Here is a 22,212-nt window from a genome sequence, read left to right as displayed (position 1 = left end):
CATGGTGCTCTGTAAGGCGGAGGAAGAGGAGCGGGTGGGGGAGAGGGAGGGGGAATATAAGTCAAAAACTTGAAGCCAATGAGGACCTGTATTTAGTTAGTTTACAGCACCCATGTCAAGCATCTCTCAACTGTCTATAACTCTAGCTCTAGAGAATGTGCAGCCTTCTCCTGGCCTCCTTGGCTGCCTGTACTCACATGCACAAGTCCACAAAAATAAAATAGTGAAAATAAATTGCTTGTTTGGTTTTTGGTTTTTCAAGACAGGGTTTCTCTGTTTAACAACCCTGGCTGTCCTGGAACTTGTTTTGTAGACCAGGGTGGCTTTGAACTCACAGAGATCCACCTGCCTTTGCCCCCTGTGTGCTGGGATTAAAGTCATATGTGTGGTTCACAAATTTAAAAAAGAAAAAAAAAACATTTGAAGTCAGTTGTTGTGGCATACTACTGCAAACCAAGCACTGGAGCAGAGGCAGATCATAGGCATATGCACACACACACATACACAGACAGCAGTCAGAGTGATCGAATCTCCTATCATGTGGGTTTCAGATTCCAAACTTAGGCCATCAGGCTTGCCTTTTCCTACTGAGCCATCTTGCTAGCCCCTGTTTACTTTGTCGGTGGTGGTGGTGGTGGTAGTTGGTGACCGTCTGAAACAGTATCACTATATAGCCCAGCCTGGCCTGGAACTTAAGATCTTATTTCATCAGGCTTCTGATTGTTAGGATTACAGGTGTGTTCACTGTTTACCATAAATGGGTACAATGACACAAACTGTACCTGTCATTGTTACCAAATAATAGCAAACTGCTTTAAGCTCCCTTTAAGATTTGTGGGATGAAGTTTTACATTTGCTTTATATGTATGTGTTGGTGTAGGTGAAATTTTATATCTTTAAATAAGGATGTGCAAATAATACAACCAATGGTTTTCTTAAACACTATTACTAATACAAATAATTAGCAGATACCATATAATTGAGACTAAATTATAGAAGTCAGTTTATCTTTAACCTTTTCTGTAGTGGAGTTTTTGGGCAAACTGGTTTTTCACTTGGAAACTAGGTCACTTCAGTAAGTGCCTCCTGGTGTGAAAAGGCCGGTAGAGGTTTCTCACGGGTGTCTTCTAGACTCCACTCTATAGCTTTAGGTTAATTGTTCTCCTTATGGCAAGGAAGTAGAAACTGTTTTGTTTCTATTCATGGCATATATGAAACTCTTGCAGCCTTATTCTTGTGAACCATTGTCACCTCTTATATACTAGAGTTCAGCCATTCAGAATTTGGTTTTGTTTTGAGACGTGGTCCCTTAAAACCCAGGTTGGCCTTGAACTTGCTTTGTATAGCCCAGGGTAACCTTTAACTCTTGACCCTTCTGTCTCTGCCTTCTAAATGTGTGGCTAAGATTTTTTTTTTGTCCTAACATAAGCTATGATCAATTCAAAGTTTTCTGTTATTACCCCATAATTCCTTACAGTACTGTAGGTTAGGACCAAATGTGTACTACAGTGCCTCCGACTGGCACAGTCCTGGCCACTACTTGGAGACTTGGGCCTCCTTTCTTCAGATTCCCAGCATAACTGAAGTAATGGTAGTTACAATAAAGTATATACAACAGCAGTTTCAATTTAACCCTGTCTTCTTTTTCTTAGGATTTATTTATTGGAGCTAGAGAAGTTTAGATTTATTTATTTACTATGTATATAGTGTTCTGTCTGTGAAATTTATTTATTATGTATACAGCATTCTGTCTGCATGTATCCCTGCAGGCCAGAAGATGGCACCAAATCTCATTATAGATGGTTGCAAGCCACTATGTGGTTGCTGGGAATTGAAGTCAGGTTCTCTGGAAGAGCAGCCAGTGCTCTTAACCTCTGAGCCATCTCTCCAGCCCCTAATCCTGTCTTTTAAAAATTACTACTAGTCTTCCTGGGCATGGGGCCACATACCTTGGTCCCCAGCACTTGGAAGACAGAGGCAGGCAGATCTCCATGAGTTGGAGGCCAGCTCATTTACATAGCAAGTTCCAAGACAGCCAAGGCTACATAGACCTTGCTTGTCTTTTTTTTTTTTTTAATTTATTACTAGTCTTGACAAATTGTGGTACATGCTGTAATAGCAGCTACTTGGGAACCCCACACAGGAAAAATCATGAGTTTGAGACCTGTCTGGGATAGTGAGACCCTATCTCAAAAATAAAACCAGCATATCTTAGTCTTTAAAGAGCCTCTTTACAGCTGGGTGGTAGTATCACTGCTTTGTGAGTTCAAGACCAGCCTGGTCTACAGATCGAGTTCCAGGGCAGCCTCCAAAGCTACATGGAGAAATCCTGTCTTAGAAACCCAAAAAACAGCCGGGCGTTGGTGTCGCACGCCTTTAATCCCAGCACTCGGGAGGCAGAGGCAGGCAGATCTCTGTGTGTTCGAGGCCAGCCTGGTCTACAGAGCGAGTTCCAGGACAGCCTCCAAAGCCACAGAGAAACCCTGTCTCGAAAAACCAAAAAAAAAAAGAAACCAAAGAGCTTTTTAATTTGGGCATATTAGAATATTCATCAATACGGCAGCTTCATCTTCCAACATGGTAAGTAAACATTACCTGTGGTAATGTCTCCTTCTTTGACTCTGTATTATAAATACTGTGAAAGCAGGAGAAATTCATTCAGCCCTACCTTCATACACACAAATAGTCCCAAGAGATGGCTCAGTTGGTACCGCACTTGCTATGCAAACCTAGTTTGATCCCTAGAATCTACATGGTGCAAGGAAAGAGCTGACTGTACAAGGTTGTCCTCTGACCTCCACATACATACCATGGCATGTGTATGCCCACATACAGTAATAATAAATAAATTTAAAATATATATTTTAAAAGCCACACAAAGAATGTTGCTTTAACTTAATAGTGAGGTACTGCAGTCTACATTATCTGTGATTTTAACTTCTTCATAATGTCCAGAATTTTTCCTAGACTGGGAAATAAAGGGCTATGAAATTGATAGCAGAGCCACCAAGAGGCTAATGAATTATACAAATTACCCCCACTATTGTAAATTTATTTACTTGTTTTTTTGGGAAGAGGAGTGCATGGGACTGTAAAGGTCAAAGAACAGCTTTCAAGAGCCATTTCTTTCCTTCTGCATAGTTGGTCCTGGGGCTCAGATCCAGGTCCTTGGGCTCAGCAGCAAGGACTTTTACCCCAAGCCTGCTCACCAGTTCTTACTTCTTACAAATTATAGTATGGTTGCTCCAGCACCATCTAGAGGAAAGTCTAAAAATATTTCAAATGCTATTGTACAGCTTCCCTATCACAGTTCTTTTAAATTTGATGCCATATCCTCTTTAACTAGATATGTCATGATAAAAATAAACTATAGATCACTCAAGTATTCTTCATTCTTTATGCCCTTATTTGTGCATAAAGCATGTCATTATGTGTGTGCGTTTATCCCAATTGTATTATAAGGGCCATGAGAGACCATGTTTTTGTGTGTGCACACACATGCATGAGTATGTATGTTGGTGACTCTGGTGTGTTTGTGTGGTATGTACAGGCTCAGGCATCTGTTGTATCGCCCTTCACCTTATCACCTTGAGTAGGTCTCTCACTGAACCTGGAGTTAGGCTGGCAGCCAGCAAGCCTCAGCATTCCCTCATAGTTCTAGATTTACATAGGCATGGATTGTAGTCAAGCACACTTACCCACTGAACCAACTCTCAAACCATGTCTAGCCACAAACTATGGATAGGATCTCATTAATTATTGAGTATTAAATGATGACTGTAGATATTACAAACTAGATATAATGGTGCAATATAGATTGTTCAGTCCCCAGGACTCACATGGTAGAAGAAAACTGACTTCTGACCTCTATGTGTGCTATGGTACAAACCTATAATCCCGGCACTTGGGCTATGAAAGTAAGAGAATCAGAACATTAAGACCAGCCTGGCTACATAGCAAGCTCACGGCTAGCTACAGTAAAGGTCCGAGACAGTAGAAAGGGGTTCATTCCCAGCACCCACAGGGTCACTAAAACTGTCTACAACTGCAATTCTAGGGGACCAGGAATCATGTTCTGGCCTCCATGATCACTAATTACTCACACAGTACATATAATACATTCATGTAGGCAAAACACTCCTACACATAAAAACAAATCACCCAGCAAGGTGGTGCATACCTTTAATCTCAGCACTGGAGAGACAGGTGAATCTTTGACTTCAAGGCCTGCCTGGTCTGTAGTGAGTTCCAGGCCAGCCAGAGCTACATAGTTAAACCCTGTCCCAAAACAAATCTGAATGTAATAGCCCCAAATGTGTAGCAACTGACAAGAGTTCATTTAGAATCAGTGCTTGAGGAAACTCTTGAGAGCTCTTCCTTGTGCTGACACGGCCCCAGCTCACCACAGCATGGTCTCTGCTGTGTGTTGTCTAATCTACATCCTGTGGGATTTTCTAAATCTGCTCCTCTTTCTCTGGTCTGCACAGACCATGACTACCACAATACATAGAATATGGTTTGAGGTTTTGATATTTAGAGTAAAGCCCAGGGCCTTGTGCATGCTAACCCTCTGCTCTCAGCTATGACCCAAACCCCTTTGCATATATTTGAAGGGGTGGGGGAGTCTGATGTTTTGAGAGACTATTGTAAATTTAGTTTTTATTGTGGATAAAGGCTTCTTTATGTTGTATGGGCTGACCTTGAACTCCTGGGCTCACATAGTCCTTCTACCTCAGCTTCCCAAGCAGTTGGAACTAATGCATGCCATCACATCTAGCCAGTGGTTGGTTGTTCAGTCTTAACAATTATATTTATCCATTCTGTATCCTGAAAATAAAATGAGACGTTCAGTTCAGTAATCATGTATCTCTGCTTTGTTTTGAATATCTAAGTAGTACTTGGCACAATGATGGAGTAAAATAGTAAGCCACACATGGATGCATATAACTCTAATTTCAGCATGTAGGAGGCATAGACAAGTAGATCCCTGTATGGCCAGCCTTGCCTACATAGTGAGCTCCAAGCCAGCTATGGATACAGAGTGAGACCATCTCAAAAAATAAATGAATAGAAGCCAGAAAGATGACCTAGTGATTAAGAACTCTTCCTGCTCTTGCTGAGGACCTGGGTTTGGTTCCCAGTACCTATGTGATGGCTCACAACTGTCTGTAACTCTACTTCCAGATGATCCAGCGCCCTCTTCTGACCTCTGTGGGCACCAGGCATGCATGTAGTACACATACATGCTAGCAGAGTACCTAAAATCTCTAAAAATACATAAGAAAAACGAGATCTAGTTCTTGTTCCCCTGTGGGGAAGAGGGTGCCTTGGCACCTTTCGTGTGTCTGACTCAGTAAAGGTGATGACTGCATAGAGAGGCATAAAGCACCGTTCATAACAGAATTGCTATCTATAAATATGCCAAGACTTCACTTATTTTGTGAACACTGAAAAATAGGAATTCTTAAAAATGAAGACCTGTTTTTCTTGCTTTTTACTACCTTAAAGATTGTGCCTGTTGGAAAAAGTAGGTCTGCAAAGTGTTATTTTTTTGTCTTTCCTTCCTGTCCTCTTATTCTCCGGCTGTCTCAACTCAGAACCTCGTGGAAGAGTGTTACACTTCAGCAAAATGTGTTTCCTGTGACACTTCAACAGCCCTCCATTTTGTCTCTCCATGTCAGAAGTGTCCCTCTTCCCTCTGCATTGGCAGCTCTCTTGACTTGTCCCCTTCAGCTCAGCTCATCCAGTACTGCTTACTGCTAAGTTTACAGAGTATAGCAGAGGAAGAAGTCATATTTATAAACATGTGTTCACCCAGCTGTTTCAAGAATAGAAACAGCATCCATCTACTTGTGTCCTCTCTGTGCAGCTGTGCTCATCCACCTTTAGAAATGTGTCTCCTGTTTCTGATCTGTTGTTGTTGTTGTTGTTACTGGTTTAGTTTAGTGCAGGGTCTCCCTATGTAGCCCTAACTGTCCTAGAACTCAGAGGTCTGCCTCTGACCTCTGGCCTCTGACCTCAGCCTCTGCCAGGACTAAACATATACACTGTCATGCCAGAGGCACTATTCTTGTTTAAACTAAGCAGAGCAGCCTATCACTAAGGAGAGGCATCTGATTGAATCATTCTGCTAACACACAGAATCTAGCTCAATTACTTAGAAAATAGCTGTTTACCAAAGAAGCTAGGGTCTTGGAAACATATAGGAATCCTATCCTTTCTTCCCTTCAGATACTTATGTCATTTATCATAGGTGAAAGGAGGGGTGATGGGTAGTCTAAGAAAATAAAAGATTAATAAACATAACAGTGCAAAAGTAAATGTTTTCTACATGTCATTAACTGCTATTAGTAAATGACCAGCTGAGGAAATAACTGATTAGTGTTACAGAAACTTTACTCCAGGATATTAAAAGTTACAGTTAAGAAAGAGAATAGTGACGTGCTGCTTTTGAGTCCCTGGTGTCCTTCCTTGTGGCACCCGTAGGTTAAGCTGTGGTGCTATAGCAGTTGCTAGTTCATACTGGAACCACCTGCTCAAGGGAGGCCCTTTTAACTGCTAGCCACAGCACCCCCATAAAAAGAAAGAGAATGATGAATCCCCCCTTTTTCTTTGGTGCCAGGTGGTAGTGGCACATGTCTTTAATCCCAGTGTGACATCACTTAAGAGTAAGGCTGGTTGGAGAGAGAGCTCAGTGGTTAAGAGAAAGAACATACTGGTTTTCTAGAGAACTCAAATTCAGTTCCTGTCACCCATGGCTTCATCAGGCACCTACAGTCAGGTGCACAGATACACTCATATTAGCCTTTTTAAAGAGTAAAAATGTACCAGACAACCTAAGCTGTACCCAAAAAAAAAAATGTGCTGGGCGTTGGTGGCACACACCTTTAATCCCAGCACTCAGGAGGCAGAGGCAGGCGGATCTCTGTGAGCTCAAGGCCAGCCTGGTCTACAGAGTGAATTCCAGGAAAGCCTCCAAAACAATAAAGAGAAACCCTGTCTCAAAACAAAACCAAAAAAAAAAGTATAAATTCTGGTTGTCATTCATTGAAATATTTGAACTCAGTTAAAATAAGTTCAAGGACAGCCTAAGATCCATGAGACTCTGCTTCAAAAAAATAAGAAATGTCTTGGTCAGGCTGTGAAATCTTTGAATTATTCTGGTGCAATCATATCTGTCCCCTTGGTAATAAGCACCACTAAACTTTCATAGAGGTTAGAGTGCTGCTCACATGAAGATTCTTTGCAGTGGCCAGCAAATTTGTCTCATCCATACTTTCTTCTATTTTTCAGGGATGTTGGTGGTAAATGTGACATGGAGGAACAAGACATATGTAGGTACACTTCTTGACTGCACAAGGCATGATTGGGCACCCCCAAGGTGAGCATGTACAGATAACCTAGTTTAGATTGGTCTGATCCTCCACATAATTAATGAATTGTTACGTCTTTATCTTACTTGAGTTGGCCCAGTTGGCCTCAAACCAAGCCTCCTGTGTGCTGGTATCACTAGCTTGAGCCACCACACAAGTAATATCCACTTTTTTTTTTCCCTCCCCCCCTCCCCCCTGCCTCCCTAAGACAAGGATTCATTCTGTAGCCCAGGCTGTCTTAGAACTTACTACATAGGCCAGACTGCCTTGAACCCAAGGTGATATTCTTACCTCAGCCTTCTAGGTGCTGGGATTACAGGTATTTGTTTGAGTCACTGTGCCTGGCCTTATTTTCAAGTTGCAGTTTAATTTTTAAATGAAAATTTCAAGCCAACCATAGTGCTATGTCCTTGTAATTCTAGCCCTTGGAGATACCAAAGATCAAGTGTTCAAAGTCAGTTTCAGCCTCATTGGGAGTTTGAGGCTAACTTAGACTACATACCTTGTCTCCAAAATGAGTGTGATAAGAATAAGATTTTGGGGCTAGGATATTGCATGAGGTTTAGGGATTTACTCTCTGACAGTATCACAAAAATAAAAATATAATAAAAACCATTAAAATTTTAATGTCTCTTTATATCTTATTCCTAATGTTAGTACCCAGTGTGTTAGGGCTTGAGAGCCTAAAATGTGGTGGAATGATCTAGAACTAGTATGCAAATTACATCCTAGGAGGATACTATTCAATACAGTTCCCATTTATGTTCCTAAAAGAAACCATAGTCATTAAAATGGAGGCTGGGCAGGAGAGTTGCTGCAAGTTGGAGGCCAACTTTGACTACTTAGTGAAGCCTGGGCTTCAGAAAGACAAAACTGAGTGTAGTGGCTTCTGCTAGGAGGCCTGCCTCATAAAAACAAACACGTTTTTCCCCTTATTAATATCCTGTTCTATTTGTCCTTTACCAAGGTTCTGTGACTCTCCCACTAGTGACTTGGAAATGCGTAACGGTCGAGGAAGAGGCAAACGCATGCGTCCCAACAGTAACACACCTGTCAATGAGACAGCCACAGCCTCTGACAGCAAAGGGACCAGCAACAACAGTAAAACCCGAGCAGGAGCCAACAGCAAAGGCCGTCGAGGTAGCCAGAACTCTTCAGAGCATCGCCCCCCTCCCAGCAGCAACTCTGAGGATGTCAAGGCCAGCCCTTCCTCAGCTAACAAGAGGAAAAACAAACCTCTTTCAGATATGGAGCTGAATTCTAGCTCAGAGGACTCCAAAGGTAACAAGCGTGTCCGCACAAATTCCATGGGCTCAGCCACTGGGCCCCTCCCTAGCACCAAGGTGGAACCCAATATTGTGGACAGAAATTGTCCCTCCCCAGTCCTGATTGACTGTCCCCACCCAAACTGCAACAAAAAGTACAAGCACATTAATGGACTTAAGTACCACCAAGCTCATGCCCACACGGATGATGACAGCAAACCAGAAGCTGATGGAGACAGTGAGTGTGGAGAAGAGCCCACACTCCATGCAGACCTTAGCAGCTGCAATGGTGCATCTGTCTCACAAAAAGGATCCTTATCCCCTGCCCGCTCAGCTACCCCCAAAGTTCGGCTTGTTGAGCCTCACAGCCCTTCCCCTTCAAGTAAATTCAGCACAAAAGGCCTCTGTAAGAAAAAATTGAGTGGGGAGGGAGACACAGACCTTGGGGCCTTATCCAATGATGGCTCTGACGACGGACCCTCAGTAATGGATGAAACAAGCAACGATGCCTTTGACTCTTTGGAAAGGAAGTGTATGGAAAAAGAAAAATGTAAAAAGCCCTCCAGTTTGAAACCCGAAAAGATTCCATCCAAGAGCTTAAAATCAGCCCGGCCCATTGCCCCTGCCATACCCCCACAACAGATCTACACTTTCCAGACTGCCACCTTCACAGCAGCAAGCCCAGGCTCCTCCTCAGGCTTGACCACCACAGTGGTGCAAGCAATGCCCAACAGCCCCCAACTCAAGCCCATTCAGCCCAAGCCTACTGTTATGGGAGAACCTTTCACAGTCAACCCTGCCTTGACCCCTGCCAAGGACAAGAAAAAGAAAGACAAAAAAAAGAAGGAATCATCAAAGGAACTTGAAAGTCCTCTGACCCCTGGGAAGGCGTGCCGAACAGAAGAAGGTAAAAGCCCGTTCAGAGAATCGTCAGGAGATGGAATAAAAATGGAGGGGCTTCTGAATGGCTCCTCAGACTCCCACCAAAGCCGGTTAGCGAGTATCAAGGCTGAAGCTGATAAGATTTACAGTTTTACAGACAATGCCCCCAGCCCTTCAATTGGAGGCAGCAGCCGCCTAGATAGTACTACTCCAACCCAACCCCTAACTCCTCTCCATGTAGTCACCCAGAACGGTGCTGAAGCCAGTTCAGTCAAGACCAATAGCCCTGCCTACTCTGACATCTCTGATGCTGGGGAGGATGGGGAGGGCAAGGTGGACAGTGTCAAGTCCAAGGACCCTGAACAGCTAGTTAAAGACGGGGCTAAGAAAACACTTTTCCCCTCTCAGCCACAGAACAAAGACTCGCCATATTATCAAGGCTTTGAAAGTTACTACTCTCCAGGTTATGCACAGTCCAGCCCAGGGGCTCTCAACTCAAGCAGCCAGGCAGGAATGGAGGGCCAGGCCCTCAAGACCAAGAAGGATGAGGAGCCTGAGAGCATAGAAGGGAAAGTGAAGAATGATGTCTGTGAGGAAAAGAAACCTGAGCTGAGCAGTTCCAGTCAGCAGCCCTCTGTCATCCAGCAACGGCCCAACATGTACATGCAGTCCCTGTACTACAACCAGTATGCCTATGTGCCTCCATATGGCTACAGTGACCAGAGTTACCACACCCACCTCTTGAGCACCAACACAGCGTATCGACAGCAGTATGAAGAACAACAGAAGCGGCAGAGCTTGGAGCAGCAGCAGCGGGGGCTGGACAAGAAGACAGAGATGGGTCTGAAAGAGCGGGAAGCGTCCCTCAAGGAAGAGTGGAAGCAAAAGCCATCAATCCCACCAACTCTCACCAAGGCTCCCAGCCTGACAGACCTGGTAAAGTCAGGGCCAGCCAAGGCCAAGGAGCCAGGGGCTGATCCTGCCAAGTCCGTCATCATTCCCAAACTAGATGACTCATCAAAACTCCCCAGCCAGGCCCCTGATGGCCTCAAAGGGAAGCTGAGTGAGGCCAGCCACCTGGGCAAGGAGGCCTCTGAGACTAAGACGAGCACTGAATGTGGCCGGCAGGCAGAGGTGGATCCAATACTCTGGTACCGACAGGTAACTGTGTGTAAGGAAGTGCAGACACTAACAAACTTTCTGGCACTGTTTTGTGTAGGAGTTCCATAGAATTGAGATGAGCAGGAAAGCCCTATAATTTTAGGAATTCTGTGCATTAGTAGTTTTTTAAAAAGTACTTTTACCTCCTTAAAAGATATTTTTTCCTTAAATGGGAAAGAAGGACAATAAGACAGTCTGTTTTGTCTAGAGTTAGTTGAGCCTCTACAAGCAGAGCCAGGACAAGAACCTGGGCATCTTGACTCAGCCCATGTTCCACTGGGATGAAAGCATATAGAATTCAGCAGGTTTCCTTAAAAAGGATTTTATGTTGTCAGCTGTGGTGCACATGCCTGTAATCTTAGCACTTGGAAGGCTAAAGGCAGATTGTCAAGAGTTTATAGCCACACTGAGCTACATAGTAAGTTGAAGACTAGCCTGCGTTACATAGCAGTAGTAGAGACTCTGTTCTCTAAATAAATAATAAAATTGAAAACTAATGGGGCTGAAGAGATGGCTCAGTGGTTAAGAGTGCTTGCTGCTCCTCTCTTCCTAATACTCACATATGATGGCTTCCAGCCTCCTGTAACTCCAGCTCTCTTCTAATCTCTGCGGACATTCACACAGGGGACTTAGAATGTCTTCCCTTTCCTCTTGGTATCAGTCCTTCCATTACTGATAAGAATGGTAGTGATGACTGTGGAAAACACAACTCCCCCTCTTTCTGGAGTCATTGCCCCAGAAGTCTTTCTGACATAGAGTGCACCACTGGCGGCTTTACCTTTTCTCTCCCAAATCTTGTTTCCTTAGGCTTAAGAGGGTGTTTTGTTTTGTAGTGACACAATCTCACTACATATTACTGGCAGCCTTAGAACTCTCTGTAAACTAGACTAGCCTTGAACTCATAGACATCTATCTGCCTCTGCCTCCCCAGTGTTGGAACGAACTACTTTTGTAAACAAAATTGGTAGAAGTCAAGCCTTGGGTGCTGTAATATTCTGTTCCGGTGTTTCTGCTGAGACCTTGGGTTTTAAAAGGATCTTTTGTATGTATCACTACTCAGGGCTTATTTTATGGTTTTTGCAGGAGACAGAGCCCCGGATGTGGACATATGTTTATCCTGCCAAATACTCAGACATCAAGTCAGAGGATGATCGGTGGAAAGAGGAGCGGGACCGAAAATTAAAGGAGGAAAGGAGTCGGAGTAAGGACTCTGTTCCCAAGGAAGATGGGAAAGAAAGCACAAGCACTGACTGCAAGCTGCCGGCGTCAGAGGAATCCCGCCTTGGGAGCAAGGAGCCCCGGCCAAGTGTCCATGTGCCTGTATCCTCCCCCCTCACCCAGCACCAGTCCTACATCCCCTACATGCATGGCTACTCTTACAGCCAGTCATATGACCCCAACCACCCCAGCTACCGGGGCATGCCTGCTGTGATGATGCAGAACTACCCAGGTACAGTACCTAGCGCTGGCTGTGCTGCTCTTGGGGGAGGGGATGAAGCAGTTTTCAAGTCCAGGGCTTTGTTGCCTTGGCTCTAAGTGTCAGTGAGACTGACCTGGATGACAGTCCTTTTAATTTTCAATGTGTTCATGCTGTGAAGTTGCCACTCTAACCTTAAATGACCCTAATTACAGTCAGAAAAACTACCTCTTCCTTACTCCAGCTAAAGTTGCCTCTACTGTCAGCTTTTCTTGAGTATCAGTGGTAAAACCCCTGTGCATCACAGCCAGCTTCTCTCTGCTGGGATTTCTTTCGACATGCACTCTGGTTTCTGCTGTATGTAAGGCGCTGTGGGGAATGCTAAAGAAATAGAAGAGACCAGTTCCAGTTCCCTCCACTCAAGGACTTCACAGCTTAATTCAGCAGGAGCAATACATTTGACAAATAAGGTTCAAACGAGAACAACGCAGGCATTCATCTTGGAGGCTGTGCTCAGCTGTGAGATCAGAAAGCTGTCAGGGATGCCGAGATTTTGAAGTCAGTTGGGGGGATGTCCAGTAGGTTCAGCTTGAGAAAAATTAGTTCTTACACTGCTGACAATGAGTTCTCAGTGGATCAAGGTTTAGGTTTTTTTTTAGCTTGTTAGGGAAAAAATGCTCATATTCAATTCCACTCACTAATTTATGTTGCCTGAGAAGCTAGGTAGGATTCCTCTGGGATGGAAGGAAATTTCAGGTTTTGTTGTTATTTTGTTTGTTGGTTGGTTTGAGGTTGGGAAGGGGCTTGTGATTTTTGTTTCCCTGAGACAGGATTTTACTGTGTAGCCCTGGCTAGACCAGAACTCACTGTGTAGAACGAGCTGGCCTCTAACTCATAGAGAGCCACCTGCCTGTCTCCTTCGTGCTAGGATTAAGAGTGTGTCCCACCATGCCTGGCCATAATTTAGTCTTTCAGCACACGTACTTAGCGTTCACTGATCAAATGGAGGTGAATGGCATTTCCCACATTTGGAGCCTTTGCCATCTTCTCTTCTAGCACCTCATGAAATATGTACTAGGTTTTCATGAATTGCAGCCACTCCATTGTGTTGCAGTACACAAGAGTTTATGCCTTCTGTCTGTATTTGGGCATCTGTAATCCAACCTGCCCTACTCTGCCCCGCCCCTCCTCAGCTTCTGGTAATCCCTGTTTTCCATTTAGATTTGCCTGAGCACTCATTCCTTATAGCTCCCAGCCTCCTAGAGCCTGTAGCCTTGACATTCTAAATAAAAATAAGCTTTTCAAACAGATAACAGGAGATTTTCTCACCCTTGTGGTACACCTTACCATCTATATAAAAATAAGAGTTCCATCTGTTGAGGCTTGTTCTTGTTCAGGCACTGTCTTGAATGATTTATCCATCTTTTTGCTTATTCTGTTATTTTTGTTGTCATTGAGGTAGGGTCGTGTTATGTAGTGTAGGCTGCCCTCCAACTTTCTTCCTCTTTCTTGCCTCTACTCCCAAGTACTGGAATCATAAGCTTATGCCATCACTACCCCCCAGCTTGTGTGTGTTCTTAAGCATATGCATGTGTGTGGAAGCATATGCATGTGTGTGGAGGTCAGAGGCCAATGTTACTTGTATTCTTCAACTGCTCTCCAACTTACTTTTTGAAACGGGATCTCGCACTGAACCTGAAGCTTACTGATTATGTTAGACTAACTTGCCAGTGAGCCCCATTGATTCTCTTGTGTAGCATCACAATGCTAAAATTATTGGTACAAGTGCCAGGCCTTTTATGTAGGTCCTAGTGATCTGAACTCTGGTCCTCATATTTGTATAGGAAGCACTTCAAACTGACTGAAGTGTCTCCCAGCCCATTATTTTATTGTTTTTTGTTTGTTTTGATTATATATTTATTTCATGTGTGTGCGTGCCCACAGACCATGACCCTGTGAAGGTCAGACAGAGACAACTGCAAGAGGCAGCTATTTCCTTGTACCATGTTGGTTTCAAGGATAAACTTGTTAGCCTTGGTAACAAGTGCCTCTTTACCTGCTGAGCCCTCTGTGGGTCTTGTTTTGTTAAGATTTTATTTATTATGTAGACAGTGTTCTGTCCGAGTGTATCCCTACAGGCCAGAATAGGGAACCAGATCTCATTTCAGATGGTTGTGAGCCATCATGTGGTTGCTGGGAATTGAACTCAGGACCCCTGGAAGAGCAGTCACGTTCTTAACCACTGAGCCATCTCTCCAGCCCCCTTTTGTGTTTGTTTGTTTTGGGGGGGGTTAGAGACAGGATTTCTCTGTGGCTTTGGAGGCTGTCCTAGAACTAGCTCTTGTAGACCAGACTGGTCTTGAACTTACAAAGATCCACCTGCCTCTATCTCCTGAGTGCTGGGATTAAAGGTGTGCACCACCACCACCCGGCTCCAGCCCCCCATTGTAATGATTTTTTTTTTTTTTTTTTTTTTTTTTGGTTTTTGGAGACAGGGTTTCTCTGTATTGTTTTGGAGGCTATCGGTCTAGCCCAGCCTCGAACTCACAGAGATCCGCCTGCCTCTGCCTCCTGAGTGCTGGAATTAAAGGCCTACACCACCATACCTAGCCTACCACCATTTTTTTCTTTTTAAATAAAGGAAACCAAAGTATCAATATGTAACACTAGCTGGCTTGGAACTCACTCTATATGGACCAGACTAGCTTCAAGCTCACATAGATCTACCTGCCTCTGCCCTTCTATTTGGTGGGATCAAACTTAGGTCACCAGGCTTGGCAGCAAGTGGTTGTACCCACTGAGACATCAAAATGGCCCTTGTTTTGTTTCTGTGGGGGACAGGATCTTGTATAGTCTAGGCAGACATTTAACTCACAGTTCTGCCCCAACCACCACCCTGTTGGATTACAGATGTGTGCCACCATGCCTAGCTGATATTTCATTTGATGATAATCTAAAACTCAAAAAGACTGTCACTTTATTCAGGGTTATCCAGCCCAAGGCTGTCTGATTTTTAAATCCTTTGATCTTTCCACTTTATCATAAGACTCTGAGATAATGTCAGGAACCACAGGAGATCTGAGAAGTCAGCTGTGGGAACTAAGTGCCATATTCTTTCTCCCTTCGTGTGTTCTTCTTGTAGAGTTTGTTAAAGAAGAAACCACGAGTGTTATCTCAGAGATGCTGTGGTAGAAAGTGTCTCAGATGCTACCTAGGAGAGCTGATGCCACTTGACCACACTTACTAGAGCAGTTTCTTCTGCCATTCTCATTTCTTTGACTGCTTGATTTCTCCTTCCCTAGGTTCCTATTTGCCTTCCAGCTACTCTTTCTCCCCCTATGGCAGCAAGGTATCAGGTGGCGAGGATGCTGACAAGGCACGTGCCAGCCCCAGTGTGAGCTGTAAAGCCAGCTCAGAGTCCAAAGCCCTGGACATCCTGCAGCAACATGCCAGTCACTACAAAAGCAAGTCTCCTACGGTAAGTGGGGCATCCAGCCCAGGTCTTTGTCCAAAGACAAGAAATTGAGATCCACAGCATGGGAGAAGTGGGCAAGTTCAGGTTCTGACCAAGGTCCACTTTGGCTGACTTGACATTGGCCCCATGGGAGCACCCCCTTTATTTATAGTTACCCTGCGCTTTTAAGAGTCATAATGTAGGGCCCTGGTTAGATCACTAGTGTGTGTATATCTCATTATAGTACCTTTGTGTGTCTCCTTTCCTTTCCAGATAAGTGATAAAAATTCTCAGGAGAGAGATCGGGGAGGCTGTGGGGTAGTTGGGGGTGGTGGCAGCTGTAGCAGTGTTGGGGGAGCAGGAGGTGGTGACAGGAGTGTCGACCGGCCCCGCACTTCCCCTTCCCAGCGCCTGATGTCCACACACCACCACCACCATCACTTGGGCTACTCCTTGCTCCCAGCACAGTACAACCTACCCTATGCCGCAGGTAAGGTTCTTGTCCTCGTCACCTCTAGTTTTGTTTCTCTTTCAGTAGTAGTACCTGTACAAGATCCCTTCCTTCCAAGAATATTTTTTTCTCCCTCAAACATAAGATGATTCCCACCACTTGGGAGGTTAAAGCAGGGACATAAAAATAAATTTGAGGGCTAAGAAAATTACTTAGTAAAACATTTGCTTTACAAGTGTGAGTTTCTGAATTCAATACTCAAAACCCATGTAAAAATACATGTGGTGGTGTGTGCTTGTAACTACAATGGTTAGGTGGGAGGAGAACCAGGCAGACCACTGGAGCTTGCTGTCCCACTAGCCGAGGCTACTTGGCAAAGCTCCAGGTCAGTGAAAGACCTTGTCTCAAATAAAAAGTAAGCAGCACATGAGGAATGATACCCAAGGTTGTCCTCTGACCCTCGCATGTGCAACACACACACGCAGTGTCTTAAACAAACACAAGAAGAACATCCACTTTGTCCTGGGTTCTAGAAGCCCTGAATTAAGCTGACATTTATTTCCTCCCTGGGAGCTTGGACACTTTCATATTAAGCAGAGTAAGGAACAGGTGTTTCCACCACTGAAGAGAATCAGGCAGTTGAAAACCAAGCTGTACCCTCACCCACTAGATCTGGCCAAGTATCAGGGTTGTTTTTCTGTTGGCACCCCAAAAATTCAGTGGCACTAGGGGAACCTAAGGGGAAATTCTTCCCTATATCCAGCCAGCTAGTGAAGTATGAAGGACGATTTCCTGAGTGCTACATTAAGTATGTTCTCTGCTTGCCCAGGGCTTCCTTCTACAGCCATTGTTGCCAGCCAGCAAGGCTCAACTCCCTCGCTCTACCCACCACCCAGGAGGTGAGAATGGTAAGTTTCTTTTGTTAATTTGGGGTAACAAATTAACAGGGGTAGCTGCCACCTGATCACAGAATCCCTGTGGTACTCAACTCAGGTGAGGTGTGGAAAAAGGCCCATTGGCCAAGTCTCTTGCACCAACCTTTTATGAAGCTGTGTGCATCTGAGGGCACTAGCTGGTTTTTCCCGCAGTTCTTTCTTTATTGTTGAGGGTGGTGCATATGTGCAGAGGTCAAAGACAAATTAGAGAGAGTTCCTTCCTCTAACTAGGTGGATGATGGAACTCAGCTCCAGCTTGGCAGCAAGCACCTTCCTCACCAAACCATCTCACCAGCCTTAGCTCATTCTCATAGAGCGCCATCTTGTGGGCATGGTACCAGCAGGCAACGATGACCTGTTTACCTGTCGTGTTTCCTTTGCAGAACACCAAGTGCCCAGATGAAGTCAGCTTTGTGGGCCAGACTGGCTCATTCAAGGTGGTGCTGGAGGTGCCATTTTACCATCAGTTACACGGTGTTGATCATCCTGTTTGCCATTCCTACCGTGACTGAAGGCAGACCCTTAGCTATCTTACCTCCACCAGACCCTCGGACTCCCTGACCCTCCCTCTTCCTCAGGAGCTGAAGAACTGGTACTTTGCAAAAATATTTATTCTCAGCCACAGTTATGACTGTTGTGGCATCTGTGGAAATGAAGGCATAGGAGTAACCGAGTGAACACAGCCTCATCCCAGAGAAGTTACTGCTCTGTTAACACAGCCCCCCAGTCTACTGCCAGAGCAGTACCCTACACATACCTGGGAGGGACTCCAGGCATGGGGTAAGGTCTGAAGACAGCACAGCAGCCATAATCCTTCTCACCGTCATTACCACATCAACAAGATCCCACATCTCCCCAGTGGTTTGGGCCCTGGGAACTGGCAGCCCGTGGAGAAACTAGAATCTCAGGAAAGAAGCTAGGGGCTGTTTTCCCTGTAGTTGTGAAGACACAGTCTACAAGCATGGAAACACCCCTCTATTGTGAGCACAGATGAATGCTCAGAGCCTAACCTGTAAAGGAAGAGTAAGGCATTTGCCCTGCCAGAGTCTTGTGTCCCTGTCAGGCAGTAGGTAGGAGTTCTAGCACCAGCACAGGGTTCCCCGGGGATGCTGGGAGGAGCTGGAGCATAAATGGAGGCTGTGGACCTGCTTCCTCACCAAAATTCCTGCTGCTTTTCATCTCCCAACTCCTTGCCCTAGCTCTATCTTTTTAACCCCTTGGTGCCTTTCCCAGGGGGGAAATCCCCATACTGACCTCAGCTCTTCTACTGCTTGGCTCTTACAACTCAGGCAGAATAGACTTCCTCCCAGCATGGGTAACCTCGGAGTCCACCACATCACTTTAGGGCAGGCTGTAGGAACACCCAGCGGTTCTTGAAGATGTTCAATCATCTGAGTATCTTTCTCATTTAGGGTCACAAATGTATACAGCCCAGTTCCTCTGTCTACAGATAGTTTTATTCAGTTCACTCTCTAACTCCATGTGTGCCAATATGAGGCAAGTCTTTGTAACACACATTTTTGTTTTAGGAGTCACTGACCAAGGGAGGTGATTTGCACCTTAGACCCTGAAATAGCTTATTTGAGTGTTACACACCCAAGCCACAGAGTGGACTTGGTGGGATGAGGCTTTGAGGTACCAACACCATTTCTCTCTTCTCCTGAGTTGCAAGTTTATGCTGGGAAAGTGATGACCCAGCTTTATCAGAGTCACTTCTTCCCAGGATGTGGGATGGTTTTAGCTCTCTGCTATTGCAGGGTATCATCCCTTTGTTACCTTCCCCTCCTGTCTTTCCCCTCTGGACTGAGAGAGAGAGAGAGAAAGATCCACAGATTCCAGCCTAGGCTAACAGGGAGCTTCTGACAAGAATGTCAGAAATGACAGCTTAAAAGCAGCAAAGTAGATGGCTCCGACTTTTGGGAGAGTGAGATGGTGGGAAACAGTAAGCACAAAGCCCAGGAGAAGGTGGTTTCAGGGACCCATGAGCCCTCCCTGTGCATAGACAAGCTTGCACAAGGCTGCTAGCACCTCTAACCTACAAACCTTTCCTGTTTCCAAGTGCTTATTTTTGTTCAAGATGGATTCTGGGCACTTGAAAAATCCATTTTAGATTGTTGACAGAACCCCAAGCAGCCCCTTCCCTCACCACTATTGGATCCCTCTGCCACATGATGTCCCAGTAAGCAGTACTTTGGGCAGTGATCCCCCTTTTATTCATGGAAGTAGATATTGGAGACACCAAACCTAACCCATTACCCTTACTAAGAGGGTGAGTGACTTTCAGCCTAACTATGCCTCCCCCAGAACTCCAGTGAGTAGAGCCAGGTGCCCATCTGTTCCTGTTTTTTAAATATTGTTGTGTGTTTTGTATGTATCTGTGGCACTGGCCTGCAATGTGCTTTGTACATATTGTAAAGAAACCATTGGAGCAATTTTATTTTTCATTGGATAGGCACGGCCCACATTCCTGCCTTTTCCACTTCATTTTATAACAGAGGAGGTACGTCTGTATTTGTAAGACAGCCTTAGGTTCTGCAGAAGGTAACAGCTTTGTTTCTCCTCTCCCTCCCCCTTAAAAAAGAGTCAGCTTTTTGATCCTTCTACCCAAGTGCCCCTTGAGGAACAGGCGCTACCCTGGAATGAGGTTAGTGGTAGAAAAATGACACTATGTTTCCAGCCTGATCCTCCTAGTCCCTAGTCGGAGTCCAGTCTTCCTCCCTGAAATAGTATCACGCAGCTGCAGCTGTGGAGATCCTGACTAGTGTTGAGAGATTAGCTGTCCACCGCCACATTCCACAGGGGTCTACCTGTGACACCTAGTCAGAGACAAAATCTGGTCCAGTCTGCAAAACCTCTCACTGAGCTGCCCATGCCCTTGGTGTTAAATAATCTGAGATCTGTGTGGAGAAGCTTTAAGAAGTAGGGGCCTCACCCCAAAGAGGGCAGCCATGGCCTAGGATTCGTGTCTGCTTCCTCCTCATGTATGGTGTGCCAGTTCCCTTCAGCTCTTCCCAATCTTAGACCTGTACATGTAGTTTCTACTTAGCCTTTACTCTCTATACATCTCATGGTCAAAGAAACACACAGAAGGGTAGGAGGGTACCCTCTGGAATGATCATTTCATGCATTTCCTCTTCAGGCTCCAGGGTGAGGTGGGGGCTTAGCTTAAGGAAGTTGGGAGTTAAGACTACAGAAGGGCTAGAGAATGGGATATAGGTTTGAGGCCTCCTCGTCACTTACTACACCATATACCATATCACCATCCCATTATGTACTCTGATGCCCCCCCCCAAGATTCAGCTGGGCAGCTAGCTGGCCCATAATTCTGGGCCTTTGTCATTTATTACTAGGGCATCCTAGGAAACTTTCCAGTGATTCCCTGCCATGGCCCTCCCAGGCCTTGTCCCCAGCCCCTCCTGCCCCAGCCCACCCGCTTGCCTTGGTGCTCAGCCCTCCCATTGGGATCAGATTGGGGCAAGCTGGAGGCCCGGGCTGGAGGGGCAGTGTTGCTGTTCATAGCTTTTGTTCCATTGGCGTTGCTCTGTTGGATTTAATTTCAGTCTTCCTGATTCTTCCCTTCTGTAAAGTGTACATTACCAAGTTCCTTGTTTTTTTATATATATATATAAAAAATATATATATATACAAACTGTACTCTTTTTGCCTTTGTACATTCAGGCAAGAAGAGAAAATAAATCTTTTTAAGAGACAATCACAAATCTGTGAGGGCTGCTGGTTATTTCTCCTGGAGTTTTTGCTGCTGAGCTGCTGCCTCCTCCCCTAGCTGTTCTGTTCCCCCTCAGCTTCCCTGTCTCTCTAGTCCTGCTCCATATGCACTCTCAGCTTCACTTTCCCTGGCTGACAGGAAGCTGTTAAATCCAGTGTGCAGACTACCTTCCCTTTGAGCCTTTTCCTGCCCAGCATTGTTTTCCGGCTTGGCCACTGGCTGATCCTATATCCTGGCCTCCTCTTTTTACCCTTGGATCCCATTCACCAAAGTGGCTTTGGACCCCTGGGTACTCTGGGACCTACCTCTCAGAGACCCTGGCTTTGAACATTCATTCATCTATGAAACTATGCAGCTGGTAACTCTCTGCCTGAGATTTTGCACTACTTATACCTACTAGGGAGTTAGAATGGAAGGTTTTTAGGAACAAGTGAGAAAATTACCGTCCAGACCTCCACCCCACACAACCCCCACCCATCCTAGCCTCCGAAGTTTGCTGGTCCAGGAATCACTCCTGGACTCTTGTGGTTACCCTATGAGATCAAGGGCTAAGGATTTATTGATGAGACTCTCAAAGAGTGGTACCGTCTGAAACACAGCCCAGCCAAACCATGTTCAGCCTTTCTCTTTTTCTTACCTTTCTCTGCCCCTACCCCCCCTTTGTCTTTACTTCCTTTTTCTTAATTGGCTTTGGAATTGAAATATATTTTTAAATTATTTGTTGTATTTATTGAATAAAGTTTTTAATGTCCCTGTTCTTACATTTAGACTAAAGTTTGCCTTTCACGTATATCCCTCTCCTATCCCCCTCTTGACATCCCCAAATTTTTCTACCTTCTAAGTTACTTTTTCAAATGAAGTGCTGCTGTGTGCTCCCCATGATTGTGCATTGTCAGTGGTGGTCTTCAACAGCCTAGTTTTGGGTAGGTATGTAGTTTAGTTTCTAGGTCAGCCCATTTAACTGGCTATGAGCAACATACAGCAGCAGAAACTGTTTCCCTCTGCCTTGCAAGCTTGGGCTGAAAAAGGACTGAGTCTTGTTTCTTTGTCACCTGTTTATTCAGAAATGGATTTCTCAGATTTTACATTTGAATCTTGACCTCCCTTACTGCCTTTAGGCTACCTCTAGGAGTCATCTGTTTGGAGGGTATTTTCAAGCCAATTCTAATCTGAGCTCACTTGGAAGGAATACCAGTGCAAGTGAAGCCCAAGTTTAGTGACTTGGATAAATAAAACACAGGTAAGCACCAGGAAAAAACAAAAGGTGAAAACGGGCAATGCCTAGGAGAAACTAAGGGTTGACCACAAGGCAGTTCAAATCCATAGATACATAGAAGAACATTACCTTGAGGGGAGAGGGGGAAGGGATGCAACATGAATGCAGAGTGTCCATGAGAAATCTCAGATGACACTGAGATAATTCTTCATGCCAGTGGTACAAAGGGTCCAGAAGGCCTTAGAACACTGGGCTCCAAAAGGAGGAAACCAGGAAGGAAAAGAATATACTGTTCCTTTCAAAGACTTTAAAGCAGGTATGATGGCACTGC

General features: G+C 45.0%; 1 protein-coding gene and 1 non-coding gene across 5 annotated transcripts in view; both read left to right on the top strand.

The window, feature by feature from the left end:
• Nucleotides 1–21,426, top strand: part of Znf609 (zinc finger protein 609) — a 126,008-nt gene extending 104,582 nt beyond the window's left edge. For 2 of the 4 annotated variants that reach the window (XM_005075529.4, XM_021230369.2), the window contains exons 4-10: nucleotides 7,294–7,381; nucleotides 8,341–10,681; nucleotides 11,765–12,131; nucleotides 15,401–15,576; nucleotides 15,826–16,042; nucleotides 16,833–16,911; nucleotides 17,322–21,426. In XM_005075529.4, coding sequence (XP_005075586.1) covers nucleotides 7,294–7,381; nucleotides 8,341–10,681; nucleotides 11,765–12,131; nucleotides 15,401–15,576; nucleotides 15,826–16,042; nucleotides 16,833–16,906 — 3,263 coding nt within the window. In that variant the 3' untranslated portion in view covers nucleotides 16,907–16,911; nucleotides 17,322–21,426. The remainder of the gene's footprint in view (nucleotides 1–7,293; nucleotides 7,382–8,340; nucleotides 10,682–11,764; nucleotides 12,132–15,400; nucleotides 15,577–15,825; nucleotides 16,043–16,832; nucleotides 16,912–17,321) is intronic. The other 2 variants (XM_021230370.2, XM_013117420.3) reach the window with 2 other exon arrangements.
• LOC121137697 lies at nucleotides 6,442–6,570 on the top strand. The gene has a single exon (XR_005875008.1). It is a non-coding gene; the product is annotated as a small nucleolar RNA SNORA76 (small nucleolar RNA).
• Nucleotides 21,427–22,212: the final 786 nt, after the last annotated feature.

Source organism: Mesocricetus auratus, unplaced genomic scaffold, assembly GCF_017639785.1.
Source record: "Mesocricetus auratus isolate SY011 unplaced genomic scaffold, BCM_Maur_2.0 Super-Scaffold_100691, whole genome shotgun sequence".
Taxonomy (NCBI): Eukaryota; Metazoa; Chordata; class Mammalia; order Rodentia; family Cricetidae; genus Mesocricetus; species Mesocricetus auratus.
The sequence above is the reverse complement of the archived record's forward strand: the minus strand, read 5'-3'. Positions and strand labels throughout refer to the sequence as shown.